At 36.0% G+C, this 22858-nt stretch overlaps 3 protein-coding genes across 4 annotated transcripts in view; 1 reads left to right on the top strand and 2 right to left on the bottom strand.

Annotated features, from left to right (window-relative positions):
* LOC110451583 overlaps window positions 1-6054 on the bottom strand; it is a 24974-nt gene extending 18920 nt beyond the window's left edge. Inside the window, exon 1 of the mRNA XM_021499703.1 lies at window positions 5881-6054. Coding sequence (XP_021355378.1) covers window positions 5881-5969 — 89 coding nt within the window. The 5' untranslated portion in view covers window positions 5970-6054. The remainder of the gene's footprint in view (window positions 1-5880) is intronic.
* A 5925-nt stretch (window positions 6055-11979) lies between these two features.
* LOC110451703 (N-terminal Xaa-Pro-Lys N-methyltransferase 1-B-like) lies at window positions 11980-14618 on the bottom strand. The gene is made up of 2 exons (XM_021499845.1): window positions 14196-14618; window positions 11980-13249 (listed from the first exon to the last, which is right to left on the bottom strand). Exons 1-2 carry the CDS (start codon window positions 14352-14354, stop codon window positions 12743-12745), a joined length of 666 nt encoding a protein of 221 aa, XP_021355520.1. The 5' UTR covers window positions 14355-14618; the 3' UTR covers window positions 11980-12742.
* Window positions 14619-14914: 296 nt separating this feature from the next.
* The window catches only part of LOC110451690 (kinesin-associated protein 3-like), a 16908-nt gene continuing 8964 nt past the window's right edge, over window positions 14915-22858 (top strand). For both annotated transcript variants that reach the window (XM_021499833.1, XM_021499824.1), the window contains exons 1-11: window positions 14915-15047; window positions 15723-15854; window positions 16844-16998; window positions 17964-18164; window positions 18756-18980; window positions 19306-19401; window positions 19845-20023; window positions 20344-20506; window positions 20873-20973; window positions 21576-21794; window positions 22234-22399. In XM_021499833.1, coding sequence (XP_021355508.1) covers window positions 15016-15047; window positions 15723-15854; window positions 16844-16998; window positions 17964-18164; window positions 18756-18980; window positions 19306-19401; window positions 19845-20023; window positions 20344-20506; window positions 20873-20973; window positions 21576-21794; window positions 22234-22399 — 1669 coding nt within the window. In that variant the 5' untranslated portion in view covers window positions 14915-15015. The remainder of the gene's footprint in view (window positions 15048-15722; window positions 15855-16843; window positions 16999-17963; window positions 18165-18755; window positions 18981-19305; window positions 19402-19844; window positions 20024-20343; window positions 20507-20872; window positions 20974-21575; window positions 21795-22233; window positions 22400-22858) is intronic.

Raw genomic sequence — 22858 nt, 5'->3', positions numbered from 1 at the left:
GAACTTGTTACCCTGTATCAGCCGTCAAGATCACTGCGGTCGGAGTCAGAATCTTTGTTGTGTGTCCCAAAATCTCGTACTGTGACCTACGGAAACAGATGCTTTGGGAGGGTTTCGGCTACGTTGTGGAATAGCTTAAAATCTGCTATTAGGAAGTCAAATACCCTGGCCAAGTTCAAGAGGGACATAAAAACTCACCTCTTCACGTCTGCATTTTAGAATCTTTGCAAAGACGTCATGTAAATACCACCCTTTTATTTGTTCAATTATGTGCACATTGCTTGATAAATGTATGAAAGTGATTGCAACCCTTTGTTGTTTGTTTTCACAATTATAACCATTATTATTATCCATATGTTGTAAAGCGCCTTAAAGTAATTTTACAAATTATATTGGACGCTATATAAATGCTGTATATTATTTATTATTATTACAACACATATATCCACTAAAACACAGACATTACTACAATACAAGGACATCAACTATGACACACAAATATCAACTACAACTACAACACACATATACCTACTACAACACAGATATCCACTAAAACACACAGACATTACTACAATACAAGGACATCAACTATGACACACAAATATCAACTACAACTACAACTACAACACACAGATATCTACTACAACACAGATATCCACTACAACACAAATATATCTACTACAACACACAGATATATACTACAAAACATAGAGATACCCAATACAACACACAGATATCTACTACAACATGTATATCTCCACTACAACTTCTACTTCTACTTCTAAATGGTACTGATAAAATGTCAGACGAGGAGTGAAACATGTTAAGAGATTATTTTTAAAAGATACGAGATGGTCTTATTTGCGTTTGAAAAGTGACGGTAGGGGGCTGATTTGAATAATTCTGTTGTGGGGCTCGAAATAATGTCAGGTGGGAGTTTATTCCACTCGGGTATAGTTCGAGGGAAGAATGATGCCTTTCTGGTCTGTGTTTTTGAGTGGGGAATTTGATACGAAAACTGGTGGTTTGTTCGGGATTTTCTAACTGTAGGGATTAATCTGCCTGATTTTACGAAAGCGACTTTCTGGTTTACAATGTTATGAAGCATGGTCAGACGAGCATCTCTACGTCTATCTGCTAGAGGGCGCAGCTTTAGGTGGTCCAACATTTCTGACACACTGGAGGTACGATGGTTGTACCTGTGTTTATTGAGCACATAGCGCGCTGCCCTTCGCTGGACCATTTCTAACTTGTCAATATTTGTTTGGGTGTGAGGGTCCCATACTGTACAGGCATACTCAAGTGATGGTCGAACTAATGATTTGTATGCCTGTACTTTGGCTGATGTTGAGCCAATTTTAAGATTTCGTCTTAAAAAGCCTAGCGTAGAATTTGCTTTTGGGCAGATAGTATTTATATGTGAATCCCATTTAAGGTCAGATGATAGTGTTACACCCATATACTTGGCCTGACTAAGATGTTCCAGTATGTGTCCATGTAAAGTATAATTATGGGCTATTGGAGTTTTGGTTTTAGTCACCGACAACACATTGCATTATTTTGAGTGGAAGATCATTTTCCATGTATTTTCCCAGAGCGCTAGTTTGTCAAGATCTTTTTGAAGTGTTTCAGCATCACTGTTTGACTTGATAACTAGATATGCAATAGTGTCGTCTGCAAATAAACGGATTGTAGCATTTAGACCCACAGGGATATCGTTTATAATGTAAAGAAATAAACTGGGTCCCAAAACTGACCCCTTGGGTACCCCGGAATGGACATCGATAAAATCAGACTTCTCCCCTTCAACTACTACTGGCTGAGTTCTACCGGTCAGGAAACTCTCGATCCAGTTTGCGACATTTCCACGTATACCATAATGTTTTAGTTTATGGTTTAGGAGAGAATGACTGACCTTGTCGAAAGCCTTAGCAAAGTCCATTATGAGGATATCTGTTTGGCGTCCCTCATCAAGATTCTTTGAGCTGTCATCCACAAATTCAAGAAGTTGGGTTTCGCATGATCGCGATTTGCGAAAACCATGTTGGAACGAATACAATATGTTATGGGTATCGGCATGGGTCATGATAGTTGAGACCACAATGTGTTCCATAATTTTGCTACAGATACAGGTCAGAGACATGGGCCTGTAGTTTTCTGGGTGAAATTTTGGACCCTTTTTATAAGCAGGTGATACATTTGCAGATTTTCAGTCTGAAGGCACTATGCCTGATTCCAGAGACTGATAAACACACAGATATCTACTGCAACACACAGATATATGCTACAACACACAGAGATACCCAATACAACACACAGATATATGCTGCAACACACACATATATCCACTACAATACACACAGATATTCACTACAACACACAGATATCTACTACAACACACATATATATACTACAACATACAGAGATACCCAATACAACACACAGATATCTATTAAAACACACAGATATCTACTACAACACACATTTATCCACTACAACACATGGATATCTACTTCAGCACATATATATCTACTACAACACATGGTTATCTACTACAATACAACGTTATATACTACAACACACATATACTACATTAACGCAGACATCTAGCATAATAAAGAGGACAAAATATGATACAGATGTGGGTTGTGCACTGGTAGCGCAGACTAGTATACATGTACAGATGTGCCAGTCACCAAAGCGACTCGAGAATTTGTAAGATAGCATATTTGGACCTATCGTCATGAAGGGTTTAGACCAACACTAAAAACTAAAAAAAAATAGTACTACACCCGGCTTCTTTGAACAGGCGACGGAAAAGGCTTTGTGATCTATACTTGGTTCATTGATTGTGACACCGTTGTAAGCGTCAGTCGCTTCTTGAGGTGCTTCTTAATTCTGTCCACTTCACTTCCGGTTACATTAGGAGGTATTGAAGAAGACTTGTTTCTCAATAACTAGTGAAAATTATTTACAGGTGCAGTGGGTGGTAACAAAGGTTGCATAATAATTTCATATAAGATAAGGGTATTCAGTTATAAAAAGGACTGACAGGCCTGTATAGACCTGTCAATGATACCTGTACCTAGAAGTATCGATATTCAAAAGGTTTCATGAGTTATTTTTTTTTTACTGAATTTGGATTGGACATTAGGGAAGTTGTATGTGTTAACTCAGCTAGTTAGTAGAAGCTTGGTTCAAACTTGTTGGGGTGATTTATCCAGTGTTTGTTTAACCTGGTCTTAAAAGAAAACAGAGATGGGGCATTAACCACTTGATCAGATATACCATTCCAGTCATTTACAATTCTTAATTTGAACGAGTGGCCACGCAGATTACTTCTACACCTCAATTTTTGAAGTTTCTGGTTGTGACCTCTGGTTGTTCTTGTTACATTGATTTTTAGAAAGTCATCTTTGATGTTATCTATCCCATTTGTTTTCTTAAAGGTTTGCACCATAACTGACCTGAGTCTCCTATACTTGGACCTCAACTAAGGTGTTCAGAATGATTTTACACGTTTTAGGAATTTAGATCAATGTTTAGTAAAAAAAAAAAAAAGCAGCCCTCCAATGATGATATAACATAGATCTCTGTAACACATTATCATGTCCCTTTGATATAACAAGTAATACGTATTATATAATGATATTTATAGTACACACGTGACCGTTAACAAAATAACACAATTGTCATTGTCCTTATATCATATAATCCTTATATCATATATAGTTAATAGTTACGTCCGTACTTGAATACTAACACCATATCGGATGAAGATCATGTCATACCCGATCACCAAGCTTGTAAGTAGTTGTTGACGTTGCTTACCCTGTCTCGGCAAATCTTGATGTGTCTGACCTTGTTTGAGCAGATGTTTATGTGTCTTACTCTACGTTAACTGGCACTGATTTGTCTTATGCTAGATGTTAGCATATATTGCCGGTATAAGTATTTCCTGTCTTTATAAAAACTAAACAGTTTCAATTGTAATTGCAATATTTATTCAATATTGAACAAAAACTTAATAAAAACGAAAATAATTAGGTATCATTTTCCGGGGAATTGTCTCCATGGATACGCTCCATCGAGAGTAACACTGCAGCTGACATTCGTAGGTATACAATTTACTATCGGCACATAGGTTATCTAACGTCACTGTACCCAAATCGGGACACTTTTTAGATAAATATCAATGTTCTTTATACAATACTATACTATCAGTTCCAAAAAGGTTTGTTTGTTTTTCATAAATAGATATTATCCACTTTTTATTTTTATCACAATTTGATATTTCGGGCGCGCGGTTCTATAAAAAGAACGCGAAATACCATCAGAGTTACGTAGGCCGTTGAACCGGCGTTACTGTACCCTGGATGGGACACTTCCGGTATTTTGGCGAATATTTGGGGATAAACGATCAATATCAGCAGAAAATATGCATAGTTGAAATATGTTAGAGTCAACGAGGGTTCTGATTAAATTTTTCTCCAAACTCTCATTAGTTTTGATAAAATAGACTTTGGAAAATTATATCCAAATAAATAGCGTCGCACGTACCGTAAATCAGGAAAGTCTTGTTTTGGTAATTATTCTTACCTTCAAATTGTTCATGCAACGATAATCAGCAGCCAATAAAGCTTAATACAGTTTAATTGTCATGAAAAGTATTCTCACATAAAACTGTATACATAAAAATACTTCTTTGCATTGAATAACAGTTTCTTGCGCCGATTGTGCACTTACTTTTATTATAAAATAAAATGTTATCGTTTTCGTGCACATCATTGTTATCATATAATTTACAAATATATTTAAGCAGGTATGCAAGTTATATAAGTGAATGAGTTGTTGAATCTTGCACCGTTCTATGATATTGCTTTTCAGTGCAGCGGCCGGTATGGACTGCTTTCAAGCATGTGTAATATTCTTCATTTTACCCTCTTGTAATCAGAAATACCATTATAGTTTACGAAATGTGGATAAGTACACATCAAACGAAACATTCAAGTCATGACACATGGTTTGAAACATGTACATGCAATGTAAATTTTACATTTCCATATACGTGTATGCGTTATCTCAAGTTGACAATGCGCACAAACAACAAGTCTCCGAAAAAGATACAATGTTGTACACTGCTTCTGAAAACAAGGACGACACCGACCTCAAACGTTCTATCAACCAATCGACGAGCCAGATGCAGTGAGTGACACGCTGAAACAACTGTTCGGTTTGTGGGCGTGTTCTTTTTGAACACGGCTTGTTGACGCCGTAACGATTTTGATTGTACCCTTTATTAACCGGTAATGCCGTGTCGTACCCTATGTAAGGAGGTGCTGGTGTGTCTTACCCTATGCTAGCGGATGTTTTTGTCTTACCATGTGTTACAGGGTGTAAATCTTAAGGAAGAAGTGGGAACGGTCATTGTATGTCATCAGGGAAGAGACGATGCTGTTATTGTAAGGCGAAGCGGCGCAGTCGCGTTACATCTATATAGCAGATGTTATTAATGATTCAAACATCACTGGCCGAGTCACAGTGACTTCACCAGGGCCCATATTCATGAAGCCGTTCTCATGCTCAAGCATGTATTTTGTGCTCTTGTTCCGTTTGTAAAATAATAATAAAATCTAATATTACCATTAATATGGAAACAAATTGAAGAAACTTAAAGCCAAATACTGTTTCCAATGTTTACATTTGACTTTTTGATCGTTTGACATGATTTAATTGAGTAACAAGAAAACTGGTTTGAGCACAGAATCCATGCTTGAGCATGAGAATGTTTTCATGAATACGGGCCCTGGTACGTCACTTTAGTCATTGACAAAAAAATATTGTCTATAAATATACTTTTCGAGCAGGTACGTGGCTTACTTGGAATTGTCGTATCGGTCCTCCCAGCGAAGGATGACAACGTTCTTCCGCCTCATGCGGCTAATGAGCTTCTCCACAAGCCTTCCCATCCTGACGGCTAGCCCCTACAGGCCTACGGTCTATGTGTACGTACCCGGCATTTGGTTACCACGGGCGAATTGATTCCCTCGTGTGATGTAAGCAGTTTTATGACGTCATCACCACTATGACGTCAATAATTGATTGTACTAAAATTACCGATGCTACTTTATAATGTTTGCAATCGTAATAACGTTAGTAGCAAATATGGTCCTCCTTAGCACTGTTAAAATTAATGTTTATTTTTATATTCAGAAGTTACCACCTCACACCCATGTCAATCAAAACATGAATATCGCTATCTATTGCCATTAAATATTGTAGATAGAGCTACAGAAACCAGGAATCTGTCAGGATACGGAACTTAGATACTGTCTGGTTACGGTTAAACTGTGTATGTTGATATTATCACAGGGATTCCGGAACCGGTCTGTATACAAACTAGTTACTGTGACTTTTAACACCCTAGGGACCCTTAATCGGCTTGGATACGAACTGAAGTTGATATGGTTCTAGCACAAGGGCCCAAGGTGAGGTTGCGGTCCCGACGCTTACTTCTACATCTATACAACGCTCACACATTATAATATAACTCAGCAAAGTATATATGGCTTTTTTCCAAACTTTTAAGATTGCAGATTAGTCAAAGGGTACGTTGACATTCTCGTGTAGTTTTGTGGTTCAATGTTAATTTTTTTTTATATTTCTTCGTTATGCTTCGAACATTTGAGAGAGATATCAAGTAAAGCCATATGCCTGTAAACATCCTCACTAGTCAGGCAAACGGCAAATATGAATATTAGGTCCTTGAGTTATTTAGGTAAGTTCGATTTCCACAGAAACTCTAAAACTGGTTCGAGATTATTTATCCTAGCAGATTCCTAGCCCTTTATCCAGCATACTACAAGACAAATATATAACGGTGAACTATTTCTCTGAAGTAAGCAATTGAGGAAATATCGAGTAATCCAGTTAATAACTAAATGAAGAAAAGGATATTTTAACTATGGTTTGAAATGCACGTTTTTAAACATCAATGACGGTACGTATACGTATTCCCGTGATGCGCGGTAGGTCTAGTAGTTATTTGCTCAGGTGACCTATTTACATCTTAAGTTGCGGTCACATCTTACGGTCACGCATGTAGTTGACCGTAGTTGACTGTAGTAGACCGTAGGTGACCTTAGTTAAACGTATTAAACGTAGTTAGACGTAGTTCAACATAGTTATAAACTTCAAGAAACCCATGATTTGGCCGTGGTTAGCCCAAAAATGTTCAACACGTTCAAAATATATCTACGGTGAGTTTGGATGCCAAGACCCTACTTGACCGTAGTGTTTACCGTAGTTTACCGTAGTAACACTACGATTAACACTACGCTCCCTGTGATCTTCAAAGAACAAACATCGGCCTGGTGATTGGTCATGATTTTTTTCCCTGATACCAATCAAATAGGGGTGTAGAGAGCGAAAGTGAGCGTCACCCCTGGATGGTTTGAAGTACTGTAAATTACGGTTAACTTATAGAGTCAACTAGGGCGAGGTAGGGTTAAGTAATGTTGAATTTAGGAGTTAGGGTTAGGTTAGGGAACTACGTCTAACTACGTTTAAATTGTTTAACCAAGGTCACCTACGATCTACTGCAGTCAACTACGGTCATACCCCACTACAGTCAACTACGGTCATACCCCACTACAGTCAACTACGGTCATACCCAACTGCAGTCAACTACGGTCATACCCCACTGCAGTCAGCTACGGTCATACCCCACTGCAGTCAACTACGGTCATACCCCACTGCAGTCAACTACGGTCATACCCCACTACAGTCAACTACGGTCATACCCCACTACAGTCAACTACGGTCATCCCCCACTACGGTCATCTACGAGCGTGACCGCAGCTTTAAAAGGACCACTACCGAGCAATTTGAAATCTCGTTTCCGACTTTGGGGATCACGTAATTCATATAGACAATATCCTGCATGTACATTCAATGGAGGAAAAGACGATCGTCATTTCTCCATAACTACCATTAGTTAATCGTAAGGCTCACGATACATTTTAACACATATTAGTTTTCTATTTTGACATGATGATATAATTATTGTACGTACAATTAATTAACACCTCGCATCACCCAAGTAATGATTTATTTAACGTTTATTCCTAGAGTCACTCTGGGATTAAACAATCTAGCTTTAGAAACCCGACTTCGATCACGTACAACGATTCTACTTCCATTACGACACATGCTTAGGCGGCTGAGAGTGACGAAGGATTCATTGTTCTGTTGAGAAAAAAACCGGTTGAAATGTTACCACATTTGATTGAAGGTGAGAAAGATCATTTATTTGAATAAACTTGTATTATTATACTACGGTAACCTACAGGACAAGCATTATGTATACAGGCCTGATTGTTCAGAAGAAGTCTTTCAAAGATTTTAACACCGTTGATCTCCTTGTAGCCTTGACAGTACATCGCGGTCATACATTTATATACAAATAATGTAGCCATCCTCTCAAATACCAAGCTGGACTCGATATCATTACTCAAATCATCATGGGTTTATACAAACTGTCGGGACTTCTGAACATAGTTGACCCGTTTCTTTGAAAGTATGCCAATTTTATTTTTTATTTGAACCTTGATTTGATAGCCTTTATCACAGCAAACTACAGGCCCAATTTCACGACCATTTCCCTAACGAACAAACAAAACACTTCCACCAAAGCAACGACATATCAAATATCATGATTAGGCATTATACTGCCATAGAAGTTCTTCAAATGTTCAACTCCCTTGACCCTTGTACATTTTGAAAGTACATCATTGTCATCTATTTGAACGATATCCGAGTCTTTCAACCTAGCAAGCGACAGGCCAAATAGGACTGTTGAGACTCTAGGCCTCAATGGTTCCGCAGAAGTCTTTGGAATTTTTATCACATAACCATGACCTTGAAATTGGGCAAGGGTGATATATTTAAACAATCTGACCGGACAAATAGCATGACTCTACACCTTATACTAGTTCTGTAGATGGTTTTTAAAGACTTTACATTTGACCTTTGTGACCTTGGAAGTCGTTCAATGCCATATCCTTGAACACAGCTGATAGCCCTTCATCTGCGTGAGCAACAGGGCAAATACCATCGTAAAGATTTCAGCATTATAGTTCTATATAAGACGTTGAGTAGTACAGTGGATAACGCACCCACCTTTCACCAAAGCATCCGATGTTTGATTCACCGATCTGACGTGAAAAGGTATGTGGTCACCTGCCCGACCACGTGGGTTTTCTCCGGGTACTCTAGATCTGGGGTAACAACAAGAGATTTGGCCCGAGTTTCCTCTGGTCCCAACATCACACTTATCTATTGGTCCAAGTCTAGTGCCAGGGCCAGAGAAAACTCGGGCTAGACTAGACTGGAATTCGAACCCTAAACTTCAGATTGTTATACTATCTCTGTATCTGGTCGACGGCAGTGTACTAGCTTTAGTCCAAACATTCTACAGTTATATCCAAACGGAAAATAAGGGGAGATTACTGTATATAAGGAAAATGGCAGTGTAATAGCTTTAGTCCACACGTTCTACAGTTATATCCAAACGGAAAATAAGGGGAGATTACTGTATATAAGGAAAATGGCAGTGTAATAGCTTTAGTCCACACGTTCTACAGTTATATCCAAACGGAAAATAAGGGGAGATTACTGTATATAGGGAAAACGGCAGTGCAGTGGGACAGGAACCCTTAAGGAAATTTTGATTCAAGACGACAATGTGCTATTGATAAGCTTACATACACTTTCTTACATTGCCAGTGTTGAAAGCACTGCCATTGGAGGATCACAGGTTAATATCAAGTTTACAGTGTCAACAGAAAATCAGAAGACTCAAGAGTAGAATATACGGTTTATTTAGGATATACACATGTAAGCACAGATAGCAGTTATAGACACAAAGCTGGGCCTGCCTGTGTGAGAAGTGAAGGATTTACTTTTCTAAAAATACCTAATCTGATTAAAATCATTTTGTTACATGGCTCCATGAATTTCTTACTACACAAAGGTGGAGCCATAATCAGATTGAAAAATATCACAACTATTTGGCATTAAACTGCATTCTGTTATGAATCTGAGTTTAGGTCCTCTATTTCTAAACAGGATTGTAGACAAATCAAATAAAACACAACATGCACAATTTTAATGATGTCATAATAATCATTACATATCTATTGTTCATAAATCACCACTGACTGGTAAGATTGTATGGTAACCATGCTGAGCACATGTGAATATATGATAGCATTCCATCCCTTTAGGAAGATAAAAACAAATCCTAAAACAAGTAATACTCCCGGTGTTACCTAAACTATGGAATATAAATCTTTGTAAGTAGATAATTATTGTCAAGGCCAATAATAGTGTTTACATTAGTATTGTACAATGATAAATATGTACTGATGACATAACTGCTTTGAGTGAAAAAGATGGTGAAGAATAGTCAGTAAACAATTATAACAATGTACATCTATGGATGGAAAGTGAATGCCCAGACTTTCATGTCAAGCCAAATATATCACTATTACTTGTCACAGCCACCAATGATGTCTACAAACAAAATGATCAATGGTCAATAAGACCGATACAGATATAATCCTAGCACTACTCTATAGTGAGGACTAAATATGTTTGGCTGTAACAACTACACCTTCAAACATTACATGCTAACAATTAAACTTTGTTAGACATGTGATAAAAACAAATAATTCCAAATGACAAATTAAATTACATTACCCCCCCCCCCTTGCTTTAAATAACATTTTATTAAGATATCCCACAGAGGTTTTAGTATTTTTGGTTGAAATGCAATAAATTGTTCAAGAACAGAAGGCATTTAAAGCCAAATTTCCCCCTTTTGACATTGCTCCTCAGCTCCTAGGGTAATGAACTCATCTTTTATATAACAATTTATTGCACAATGACAAAGGTATGAATATTTTCATTTGTATGTTATGTTGTGTATACTTGTAATATATATATATATATATATAAAAAAGTAGTTAATGAAAATAAATGAGACTTGAGCCAATGAATCCAGATAACACGAGTACATTTGTTTCTCTGTGCCAAACAACTGTATATCATTAAAGGTACGGATTTCAACAATTGTTATGTAATGACTCGTATACTAATTGCCCAGGGCAGGGACGGACCCTGAAGCCAGTCGTTGTACTACGAATATATTGTCTTTTCATGCCTAGCAATTGTATATATAATGGTTACAGGGTAGGTTTCTCAACTGCTTCTAGGGCTCTAATGGTTCACCAGGCTCACAATTCGATTTGATTCTCAATTATTGCTGCTAAATTTTGTTATCTTTGATTTTGATTAATGTTATTCACCATAGCAGATGCTATTTACTTTCACATCTTACAAAGCGTAGAAGTAAGATAAAATAAATGCAAAACCTTTATTTATAAAGCTTTAATAAGAAGTGTAAATGATAATTACAAAACAAATCTTGGTAATTAGGGCTTTATACATTTGCATCACATTTGGTTAAAATACATCAACTGGAATTGAAAATGAGTTACCAGTAAAATGTTCTGGCCAACAACAGCACATGATAGCTGTCCTGGAATTTCAAATCACCAGGAAAATAACATTACTACACCTAATATCAAAGTTTTACTTTATGTACAAACAATGTACGTATTAAACATGTCGCAACAGAAAACTAAAAATATGAACAGAGACGAGGGGGACCCCAGCTGAGTCATCTGTGTGACTCGATACTGACATAAAGGGAGAGGGGCTTAATCTACACCCTACATGTAACCTTTTCAATTCAGTGTGTATACGCTCTCAGTTCTCTATCAATATGCGAAACGACCGGAGTTGTGTGACATACAAAATCTACAATTTCGTCACATCGTTGTAAAGGTAAAAAATATAAATCATCACAACTTGACAAAGGGACCAGTTGTTCTTGAAACGTTGCAACACGTTCAATATGTACATTGTTTGTGTATATAGTAAAATAATTTTCTGACCAAAGAGATTTTTACAGAAAATTGACAAAATACAGATCTATATATAGTGAATTTAACACATAGTTTCATTAAAATAACATGCTGACAATATCTCAAACTACATGTTTCAAATCTGTGGTTAACAATTTCTCCTCTACCTAATAGGTCAGATCCCCTCTCCTATTTGGCCAAAAATTAGCTACAGCTCTTTACACATCGTGTGGGCAATTTATGCAACATTTGGACAGAAGAAAATCCAGAAATCAAGGTCCCAAAATACACTGTTACATCAATCCTTAGTCAAGCCTATCATTTAAAGATTTGTCTATTTTTTAGCCAGGTGATCTCTTTTACTAATGATTACAATAGTTAACTAGTACATGTATTTCAAATGAGTATGAAAATAGCATTTTTCAGTCATGAAAATTCAGTCATTAGTCTGTTTCAGAATCGTGGATCATTTTATCATCAGAAAAGTCTTCCAAATGAAATTAAATGTACAAAAGGAAGGCAACTGTTAAATAGCTATTGACTGTAATTTGCATTTCAATAACTGGCACGAAATCATTACAGATTTGAGATTAGTTATTACAGAACTGACCACAGCTTAGAGCTATCTTGGAATAATTTCCTGCATGGAAAGAATGAACAAGCCAGCTGCTTCTTCCAAGCCAACAAATTTAGAATCTGACAGCATCTAAAGTTTGCCTTTAAAATGAGATTAATTAATAGTTATCCTAAAGCTATTGTAATGCAAACATGATAACATCATAAATAGCCTTGGGGAAGCCCTTCTGTTTCTGAGACTGAAGCAGTTTCAGCCCTGATTTCACTATCAGTTCCAGTGTTTCATCTGTGGTTCTCATATAGCTACTGTCGGTTGCATCAAACACCTTCTCAGGACTACAGTTATCTTTGAGAACGACAACACCATTTTCACAAAGTCCATCCTGACATCGTTGTAGAAACTGTACAAAGTGGTCATCTGTAAGATGTCCTGTGACCCATTGTATCCAAATGACATCATATTTTCCCTTATCTGGTGTGAAGTCCTGAAGTCCACAGCAGTAGCATTTTCCTATACGCTTAAATTCTTCTCCAATATGTTTTGGAGCTCCATCAAGAAAACCTTGATTCAATTCCACCATGTCTACCGAGTCAAACATTGGAAGGAGAAGTCGTTTTGTTATTCGCCCAATGCCAGCTCCACAGTCAATGGCTTTCTTAGTACCAGAACTGCCACCTCCAGTCTTTTAAAAAATAAAAGATTTCATTTTTTATTAAAATATTTATATTCATAAACTTTTTTATTTCATTTTTTTCTTTTTGATATTACGAGTATAGGAATACACAAGATAACATACAAATGAAAATATTCATACCTATGTAAACATACAATTAACAGATGTAATTATAATTAGTTCAAATTATCTTTAAACATATATACCATCAAAATATATATATATAATAGCAGCATTACTGTCAGCAAAATTTCTACTTTACAAGTTGTTTTGAAGAGTAAAATGGGAAAAATTTCCATTTAAACAGTATAGATGAATCATGTTTATGTCCCTGTTATGGGGCAGCTTGTGGTGGTCAGCATGACCAAATCATTTGAATAGTACATATATGAACCTTGTTAAGTGGTTGCTAAGAAAGTTCAGTGATACTGATAAAATTGTGTGCCAAATGGCTTAATGCATGTCTAATTAGGGATCACAGCTACTGATCACCATGAGGTACCCAATTTATCACAACTGTTGATGAGGTGTTAGTGAAACTTTGCTTTTTGTTTATCAAGTAAAATCTTCTGTGGTATTAATAAATCTGAGTCATATTAATATTAACTGACATGCATATGTCACTCATTGTTAAACTTCTTCATTGGTAATATATCCTGGCCACAGGGAATAGTTTCTAATTACACTATAAGACAAGACACCCAAGTTGTAAATGTTATAGCCAGTTTTTTGAAGATTGTATGCACTGTCACAAAGTTTATAAAAAAAAAACCACTTTTGTGTCAACAAAACCACGACACAATTATAGCTCAAAAGTTAAAGGAGAATGAGACCAGGTGTTTAGAAAGGATAAGCGTCTTCTGCTTCATTGAAGACACCCGCCATGTAAATCTAAGTCGAATCCAAGTTATTATTGACACGAAATTCAATTTCAATCGTAGCCTAGATAACGTACCGTTAGTAACGGTCGGAGAAATGCCCTTGATCCGTTTATGTCAGTGACAGATATCTGTCCAAACCCCCCTAACATTCCATCGATTGTTGAAGGAACATTTTTCCAATACGACTCTGCGTCGTCATAAAATTTCTTCTCGTCTTTTACTTCTGAGGCCATGGCAAATTTTCAATTTTTTGTTTCTCGTGGTTGATGATTTTTCGCGCCGGAAGTACTGTTGGTAGTAATAAAACTCGTAGTCTGACCTTTCCCGATCCGCGCACGACCCGACCCAGATCTCGGTCAAAATGTTAAAACACTAGTAATGAGATATATATTTAAGACTTCAGATTCACCAAATAATTTCTTATAATCAAATTCAAAATGTTACAATTGTTTGAAGTTAATTCATACGTTTTTATCAAGGATAAAGTAAGTTTCGTGAACATTACAGTAACTGAAAGCGAATCGGGGAAGGAAAGAGCTACTAGTTTTTATCCCGCCAATCAATACTCTTCGGATTATCTCAGAGTAGTGGTAAAAAGCAGAAGTAAACAGAATGCGCTGTTTAGAGATTATATTTACAGTTAATAAGCTTTTAAATTTTATTAATCGATAAAATATACGGTTTTGACACACATTTGATGCAAATTTTTCTAAGTTCATATAAAAAGTTGGAATATATAAATATATAAAATAGAGATATTTAGATTGAATAACTTAAACATTATTCACATTTAGAGGCTATAAATATTTTAGTTATGGAAGAATCGTCTATAAACAAATTCTGGAATTGATAACAACTTTATGTTACATCTAATTACAAACACAGCCGAACAAAATGCAGGCGGAAGATGCACGTTATCTAAAAAGGTTGTTATTTGAAAGTAGAAAACTCGTGAATTAATGTTGATTTTTATTTAATTCTCATACATTTTTGAACATCGGCAATGTGACTGTAACAACTGGCACTGGACATGGTGCACAAAAAATGTTTGGCACACTAATATGTAGAACTAGATTGTATTAGCTCTAACAGTCTCTGTATATCAGCACAATTGAAGATCGTGTAATATCTTTACTTTTCTGTTGTTTGTATTTATTTTTGTCCTTTGTTTTTTAAAGTGTGCAGAGATTTGTGTTTGGACGAATATTTCCATTGATCTTGAAACATGTCATTTCACTCCTTTGTGATGTCCAGTTTTTATGTCCTGCAAAAACTTGATATGACTACACAAAAATAAAATGTGTACAGTGGTCATGTACCTCGTCATTCTTTAAAATGGGACAGATTGACAACTATCCAACTTTTACTGAATTTCGGATGTCAATTTTGACATATCAGGCTAGGTACATCTACTATGTTAACCATCAACTGATTTGTTTGTTTGTTGATTATCCATTCCCTGCAGTTTTCACTTATATAAGTTATCACTCATAATGGTATTGAAAGATAAGTTTACATTCCAGCTGATAATGCCTGTTGGTGTTTTTTTTATATGTAATTCTGATAACTTGATTCTGATGATTTTTTCCTCTAAAACACAGGAAAGTTAAAGGCGGGACCATCGACATTCATCCCACAGAGAAAGCTCTTGTTGTTAACTATGAATTGGAGGCAACCATTCTGGGAGAGCTTGGAGATCCAATGCTGGGAGAACGAAAAGAATGTCAGAAAATGTAAGTGATTAATCCATCCTCGATATCCAGGGGTTACGCTCACTTTCGCTCTGTAGAGAGCGTAGGTGATCGTAACCCCTGGAAATCGAGGATGTGATTAATCAAGCCACTAGTCTTACTCTTAGTGTTTCCTTCATGTCCAAAACATGTAACTGGTTGTTGTGATAGCAGTCCAAAGTACACTGTATAACCGAACTTAGCAAAATAAAAATATTTATATTTTTTTTATGTCATACAATTTTAAGGGTACCATGCCGCTTGCCTTCGCTCTTTTTTCTTATAAGCAGGACACAAATGTTGTTTCTTATTTTTCTTACATATTAATAGTTATTAAATTTCTATTTATACCACATTCATGGTGTAAAACATGTTGAAGATAAAAAAAAAAAAAGGAAAAGGAATTAAATTTTTCTGATGTGTCGTAAAGAATTGATGATTGACATAATGCCACACATGCCAAAATGGGCTCAATTAAAATGCTATATAATTTTAAATTTTGGCTCGCTTTTTCTGCTATAAAAATATTTGTTTTGTTAATACTACTTTAAAAGTGAACTATACAGTTGTTAAGCATATCGAATGAAGTAATAGATCTTTAATGAAAGCATGTTTATTGTGTTACCATTATCTCTGACCCGCTTCCTATAGCTATCTCACCAGACACATGGTTGTAGCCATGTTTACATTATTTTCATGGATTTGCGAATTCGCAAAATGTCACGAGAGAGCATGCTTTGTGTTGGACTAGTCAGGAAAAGGCTTCGCACGCTAATACTTGACCTAAATATAAGTCATTGTAATTTTTAATCTTTTCATACTTATAATATTTATGAAATTTTATTACTTCAATTTAAACCACAGTTATTCATGTTCAGGTTAGATATTGTAACAACAACAAGAAATGCACAAATTACCAATTTCAAAATAGCTTGGCTACGTTGTGTTCATTCCTAATCTAATATTGTTTTATTGTGTTTCCTAATTGGCAGTATACGAGTAAAGAGCCTGAATCCAAACAGTGACCTGTCATCACTGGCCAAGGAGATTATTGACAAGTGTAAACTCATCCACCCTAGTAAGCTACCTGAAGTGGAACAACTGCTGTACTACCTACAGAACCGCAAGGAATCCGAACCTACTAAAGGTAAGGTGTGAACAAGCTTCATACCAAAGGTAAGGTGTAAACAAGCTTCATGTTACATCACTACCTACAGAACCGCAAGGAATCTGAACCTACCAAAGGTAAGGTGTGAACACCACACATACCATAGGTAAGGTGTGAACAAGCTTCATACCAAAAGTAAGGTGTGAACAAGCTTCATACCAAAGGTAAGGTGTGAACAAGCTTCATGTTACATCACTTCCTACAGAACCGCAAGGAATCCGAACCTACCAAAGGTAAGGTGTGAACAAGCTTCATACCAAAAGTAAGGTGTGAACAAGCTTCATACTAAAAGTAAGGTGTGAACAAGCTTCATATCAAAGGTAAGGTGTGAACAAGCTTCATACCAAAAGTAAGGTGTGAACAAGCTTCATACCAAAGGTAAGGTGTGAACAAGCTTCATGTTACATCACTACCTACAGAATTGCAAGGAATCCACATCCCACAAGTAGTTCAATCTTTTTGCTAACAATCTATTAAATCCAGAAACCAAGTTCAGTGGAATAGACTAGAAGTACATCAGTAAGCCATGATATTGATGAATTTAAATCTCAAGTTTACCAGTAATTTGTAATGTTAAGTAATCATATTCACCATTTAGTCATCATAATTCTTTGAAGTTTATATTAATATTGAGGAACAACAATGTTGATTGTAGTCTTGTTCATATATTGACTTTGATCACAAACTTCTCTATCCAAGTAGCAATTTAAGGTAAATGTGGATTTTCAACATATTACAGTAACATATTAATTTATGGAATGTTACCTGCAGATGTAGTACTGTAACATTACATGTATATAGTTGAAAATACGGTAAGCAGTTGCAAAGTAGAGAAAATGATTTTTTTCTTATATATATATAAACTTATTTATTTTCTTTAAGACATTGATTTTGATGCTGATTATCCATATGATTGCAATTAATTTATAAATCCATTTTTACAGCTTCTGGAAAAACACAGCTGCAGGAAAAGCCAGAAGTTCCGACATATGATGCAACGGAGATAGATGAGGTGGCAAATATCAATGATGTGGATGATTACATGGAACTGCTGTATGAGGATGTTCCAGAAAAAATCAGAGGCTCGGCTCTCATCTTACAGTTAGCTAGAAATCCAGATAATCTGGAGGAATTATTTCAGAATGGTAAGATTTTTGATGAACCCCTGTATGTTGTTTAACTTGTCCTGGATTGTAAGCTATACTTGTCCTGGATTGTAAGTTATACTTGTCCTGGTTTATAAGTTATACTTGTCCTGGATTGTAAGTTATACTTGTCCTGGATTGTAAGTTGTACTTGTCCTGGATTGTAAGTTATACTTGTAAACTTTAATTTGTTTGCCACTTTGATGGTATGATCATTTGAATCCTTTTTTTTACATTAATCAATTCAGGACACGTCATCCAAGGAGGAGGGGGGGGGGGGGGGGGGGGGGACATGGACATATATCATACAAACTATACTTGAAACATCTGTATCAACCAACTTATAAAATGTAAGAGATACTTTCTATTATATGAAGTATGGAAATAAATAATAACATTGGGTTGAGTATGTTTAAGTTGTCATGAAAAGCAGAAATTCTCAATTTCAGTTTATATTTAAGATTCTTTAACTTTCCTCTGACAACTCGGTGAGTGTAGAAAAAGGATGTATATATTGATTTGATGATTGCAAGATTCTCCACTCTGAGAAGCCATGTCGGAAATGATAAGACATTATTCTCTACATTCCAGAAACTGTGGTTGGAGCCTTAGCGCGAGTGCTGAGAGAGGACTGGAAGAAAAACACAGAACTGGCCACAAATATTGTTTACACTTTCTTCTGCTTCTCAAGTTTTACACAATTTCATGGTGTCATTCTCCATTTCAAGATTGGAGCACTGTGCATGAATGTTGTCGAGCATGAGCTAAAGAAGTATGATATGTGGAATGAGGAATTGCAGAGGAAGAGGAAAACTGATATCCTTTACTCATGTCTTAGGGCCCAGAAATAATCCCAGATATTTACAGTACACTCCGTAGTGGTTTTAATTTACAAGGATTTCAGACATGTTATTATGAATTTATGTCAATATTCATTATTGGCTTTATTCAATTTCAGAGATTTTCCAATGCAGCATAAAAAATTAGTTGTGATATTGTCAATTGTTTATTCTTCAGTGATCTTTATTAGATTTATATAACCTATTTTGCAATTTTCGAAATATATCGGACCATTTAATTGCTCTTGTGAAAATTAATGACTATTTGTTACTATGATGAATTTGATCTTAACTTCTTGTACCTGAGGGAGAAAAAGACAAGAAGACAAAGGAGGATTTGGAAAAAAGTTTACAAAAATATGATGGACTGGTGAAGAAACAAGAGCAGCTTCTTCGAGGTAGGGGACTTTCTAATGATAAATACAAGTTAAATAGAATGACTTATAGCCTTCGAGGTAGGGGACTTTTTAATGATAAATACAAGTTAAATAGAATGACTCATAGCCATCGAGGTAGGGGACTTTCTAATGATAAATACAAGTTAAATAGAATGACTCGTAGCCTCTTGGCTGTTTGCAATCCTTGTTAAATAAATAACCATATTAATGCAAGTTTTCAATTGTGTTATTTTCTGTTAAGATAAATTAAATAAATGTTACTTGAATAACTTATACCAGGTAATAAGACTTTGATGAGTTTTATTCATTTGTTAGAATTTCGAATAAATAGCCAAATGCAGTACATAAAACAATTGTTTATATTATGCTTGGACTGCTTTAGGTAAACACAGTGATGTTATTTCTTTAGCCTATCTTAAAGTATATCGTTGCTTATGTTCCAGTGGCATTTTATCTCTTGCTGAATCTGTCTGAGGATCTAAAGGTGGAGATGAAAATGAGAAATAAAAACGTTGTGAAGATGCTGGTGAGGTCCATGGAACGGGACAATTTCGAACTCCTTATCCTGGTGGTGTCCTTCCTTAAGAAACTCAGCATCTTTATAGAAAACAAACAAGAAATGGTAATCGCTTGTTTTGTTGTACGCATGGTTTATGTAAATCTAAGAAGCTAAAGGACAGTTTGTTAGTGGGATACAGAAAGAGCCACATTAGTCATTGATAAAGATTCTTCATTCAGATACAGAAAGCTGTTTATTTATCTATGAAGGGGATTAAATCTAGGTCAATAGCAGTATGATTTTGTCAAGTAGATCGCATGTTAAATAATGGAAAATATTCAGTAACTTGTGGACACAATTTCTTTTAATACTTTAAATTCAACGTCTTAAATATAGGTTTAAAAATAAAGAATGTGTGTTTATGATTTTGTGGTCTGTTCTAGGCCACTATGAACATCATGGAGAGGTTTGTGAAGATTGTGCCGTGTGAACACGAAGATCTACTCAACATCACACTTCGACTGCTCCTCAATCTCTCCTTTGACGCCGATCTACGCAGTAAAATGATCAAGTTTGGTCTCCTTCCGAAGCTAGTAGGATTACTGAGTAAGTAAATCTGTATAACTGTTCCCTGTTGATGGTGGTCTTATGACTCCCTACCTAGCAATGATTGACAATCCCAGTAGGGTTTGGCAACTTTTATTCCTTTTAATACTAAATGCAGGTACCAGTAACTACTGTGCTTTGAGAAATAATAAATACAGTTAAACTTTCACCATTTTCACCTTCTGTAATGAGGGCTAATATTCATGACAAGGAATATTAGTACACAGCTTTTTTGGACAGTATTTCTGCTTTGAATGATGACATAAACACTAACCAGATATGGATTTAACAAGTGAATTGTGAATGTTTCCTGTTCTGTAATATTTGGACAGGAAATAAGCAACTCTGCCATGATATGTGTTACAGATAACGAGAATCATCGCCTGATAGTCCTGTGTATCCTGTATCACGTCAGCATGGACGACAAGTCCAAGTCTATGTTTACCTACACAGATTGTATACCAATGGTAAGTAGTGTGTCAATTTTTATTTTTTTATTTTTGCCTTTAAAAAACGTTGCATTAAAGATGGTGTCAAATGGAAGATGACACTCCTATCTTTGACTGGGTTTACTTACGAGATCATTTTTTGCATTATGGTTTGTTGCCAAATTCAATGCCAGAAATAAGGTTTGTTGCTTGTTGAATGGTCCATATCAATATAGATTGCAGGATGAATAGCATACATTGTTAGTATCTAAATTACAAGGCGTTTTTGTAAACTTTATATCTGTGAAGGGCACGAGGATCCACCTTAGAAAACATAAACAGTGTTGGCTCTACTCCCCACATCTCTATATCTGTATGTGATAAAGATGATTTGTCTGTATATGTGATGTTGTAGTGTCGGTGTGTGTTGTACATAAATAAGATATTGTAAAATTGATGAAGATTTTCCATATTTTACGACATGTAGCCTAGTAGATGAAGATGTTTCATATTCTACGACATGTTGTAGGTGATGAAGTTGTTCAATATTTTACAACATGTTGTAGGTGATGAAGATTTTTCATATTTTACGACATGTAGCCTAGGTGATGAAGATGTTCCATATTTATGACATGTTGTAGGTGATGAAGATGTTTCTTGAGAGTCCCGAGAACCCCGATCTTGAATTACTGGCTCTGTGTATAAATCTGGCGGCCAACAAACGTACAGCCCAGATCATCTGTGAAGGCAGTGGTCTGAAGATGTTAATGAAGAGGGCATTCAAGTTCAAGGATCCACTGCTAATGAAAATGATACGGAATATATCACAGCATGATGGACCAACCAAAAATTTATTTATTGTAAGTATAACAGCAGTCTATTGACATTGATATAATGTCCTACACACATACCTACAAAGATTCCACTGTGAACAGTCAGTCAATATGTGTAATCTTTCATATAGGATTCATCATTAATGTGGACTTTCTTCCTACTTATTCAAAACAGTTGTATGTCATTGTGCTTGTACATGATGTTCAGTTTATGAACACAGAGATATCAATAGGGATCAGGGAATCTGTAAGGGTGTGTGATTCTAATCAGGTATCACCTTATCTTATCTTGTTGCAGTAAATATAGCCATTTCCTATCTGTTATGTTTCCCATAAAGTATTAGGGTAAGTTATCGGTGAAGAGAAGCTCATGTGTGGTGCCAAACACCAGCTGAGGTAAGAGATCATGTAGCTCCCATCACTGAATGGTTGTGAATTTTCTGTAGATGACGTTATTGGTTTACAGGACTACATTAGTGACCTTGCTGAGGCGACATTGAATTGTGATGATGAAGAGTTTGCACTGGAAGCCCTCGGAATCCTTGGGAACTTGACCATCCCTGACCTGGATTACGAGTTAATTCTGCGTGAATATAACCTAGTTCCATGGATCAAAGAGAGGCTCATGCCAGGTAAAATCATTTGTACTTATTAATATCAATGTGTCTAATTTTAAATGGGCTATTGAGTAAGACATTTTAAAGTGTCTATATGTTTCTGTTAAAACGAATGAGATAAGATAGAAATCACACTTAAATCATCACAAGTTTCTCTCCTATAACGGTTTGATGTTTTGTTGTGATGTTATCACTCCTGAGGCTATCTGATAAGAGGTTACCAATAGGTGATCATTCTATGTTTGTACTTGGTGTAAGGTTCTATAGAGTCCTACGTATACGCTGGAGCCGATAAGTATAGGTGATCATTCTATGTTTGTACATTGTGTAAGGTTCTACAGAGCCCTATGGTAGAGCAGATAAGTATAGGTGATCATTCTATGTTTGTACTTGGTGTAAGGTTGTACAGAGCCCTAGGGTAGAGCAGATAAGTATAGGTGATCATTCTATGTTTGTACTTTGTGTAAGGTTCTA

This window comes from Mizuhopecten yessoensis, unplaced genomic scaffold (genome assembly GCF_002113885.1).
Source record: "Mizuhopecten yessoensis strain PY_sf001 unplaced genomic scaffold, ASM211388v2 scaffold673, whole genome shotgun sequence".
NCBI classification, from domain to species: domain Eukaryota; kingdom Metazoa; phylum Mollusca; class Bivalvia; order Pectinida; family Pectinidae; genus Mizuhopecten; species Mizuhopecten yessoensis.
Note: the sequence above shows the minus strand (reverse complement) of the source record. Positions and strands in the feature narration are given on the sequence as shown.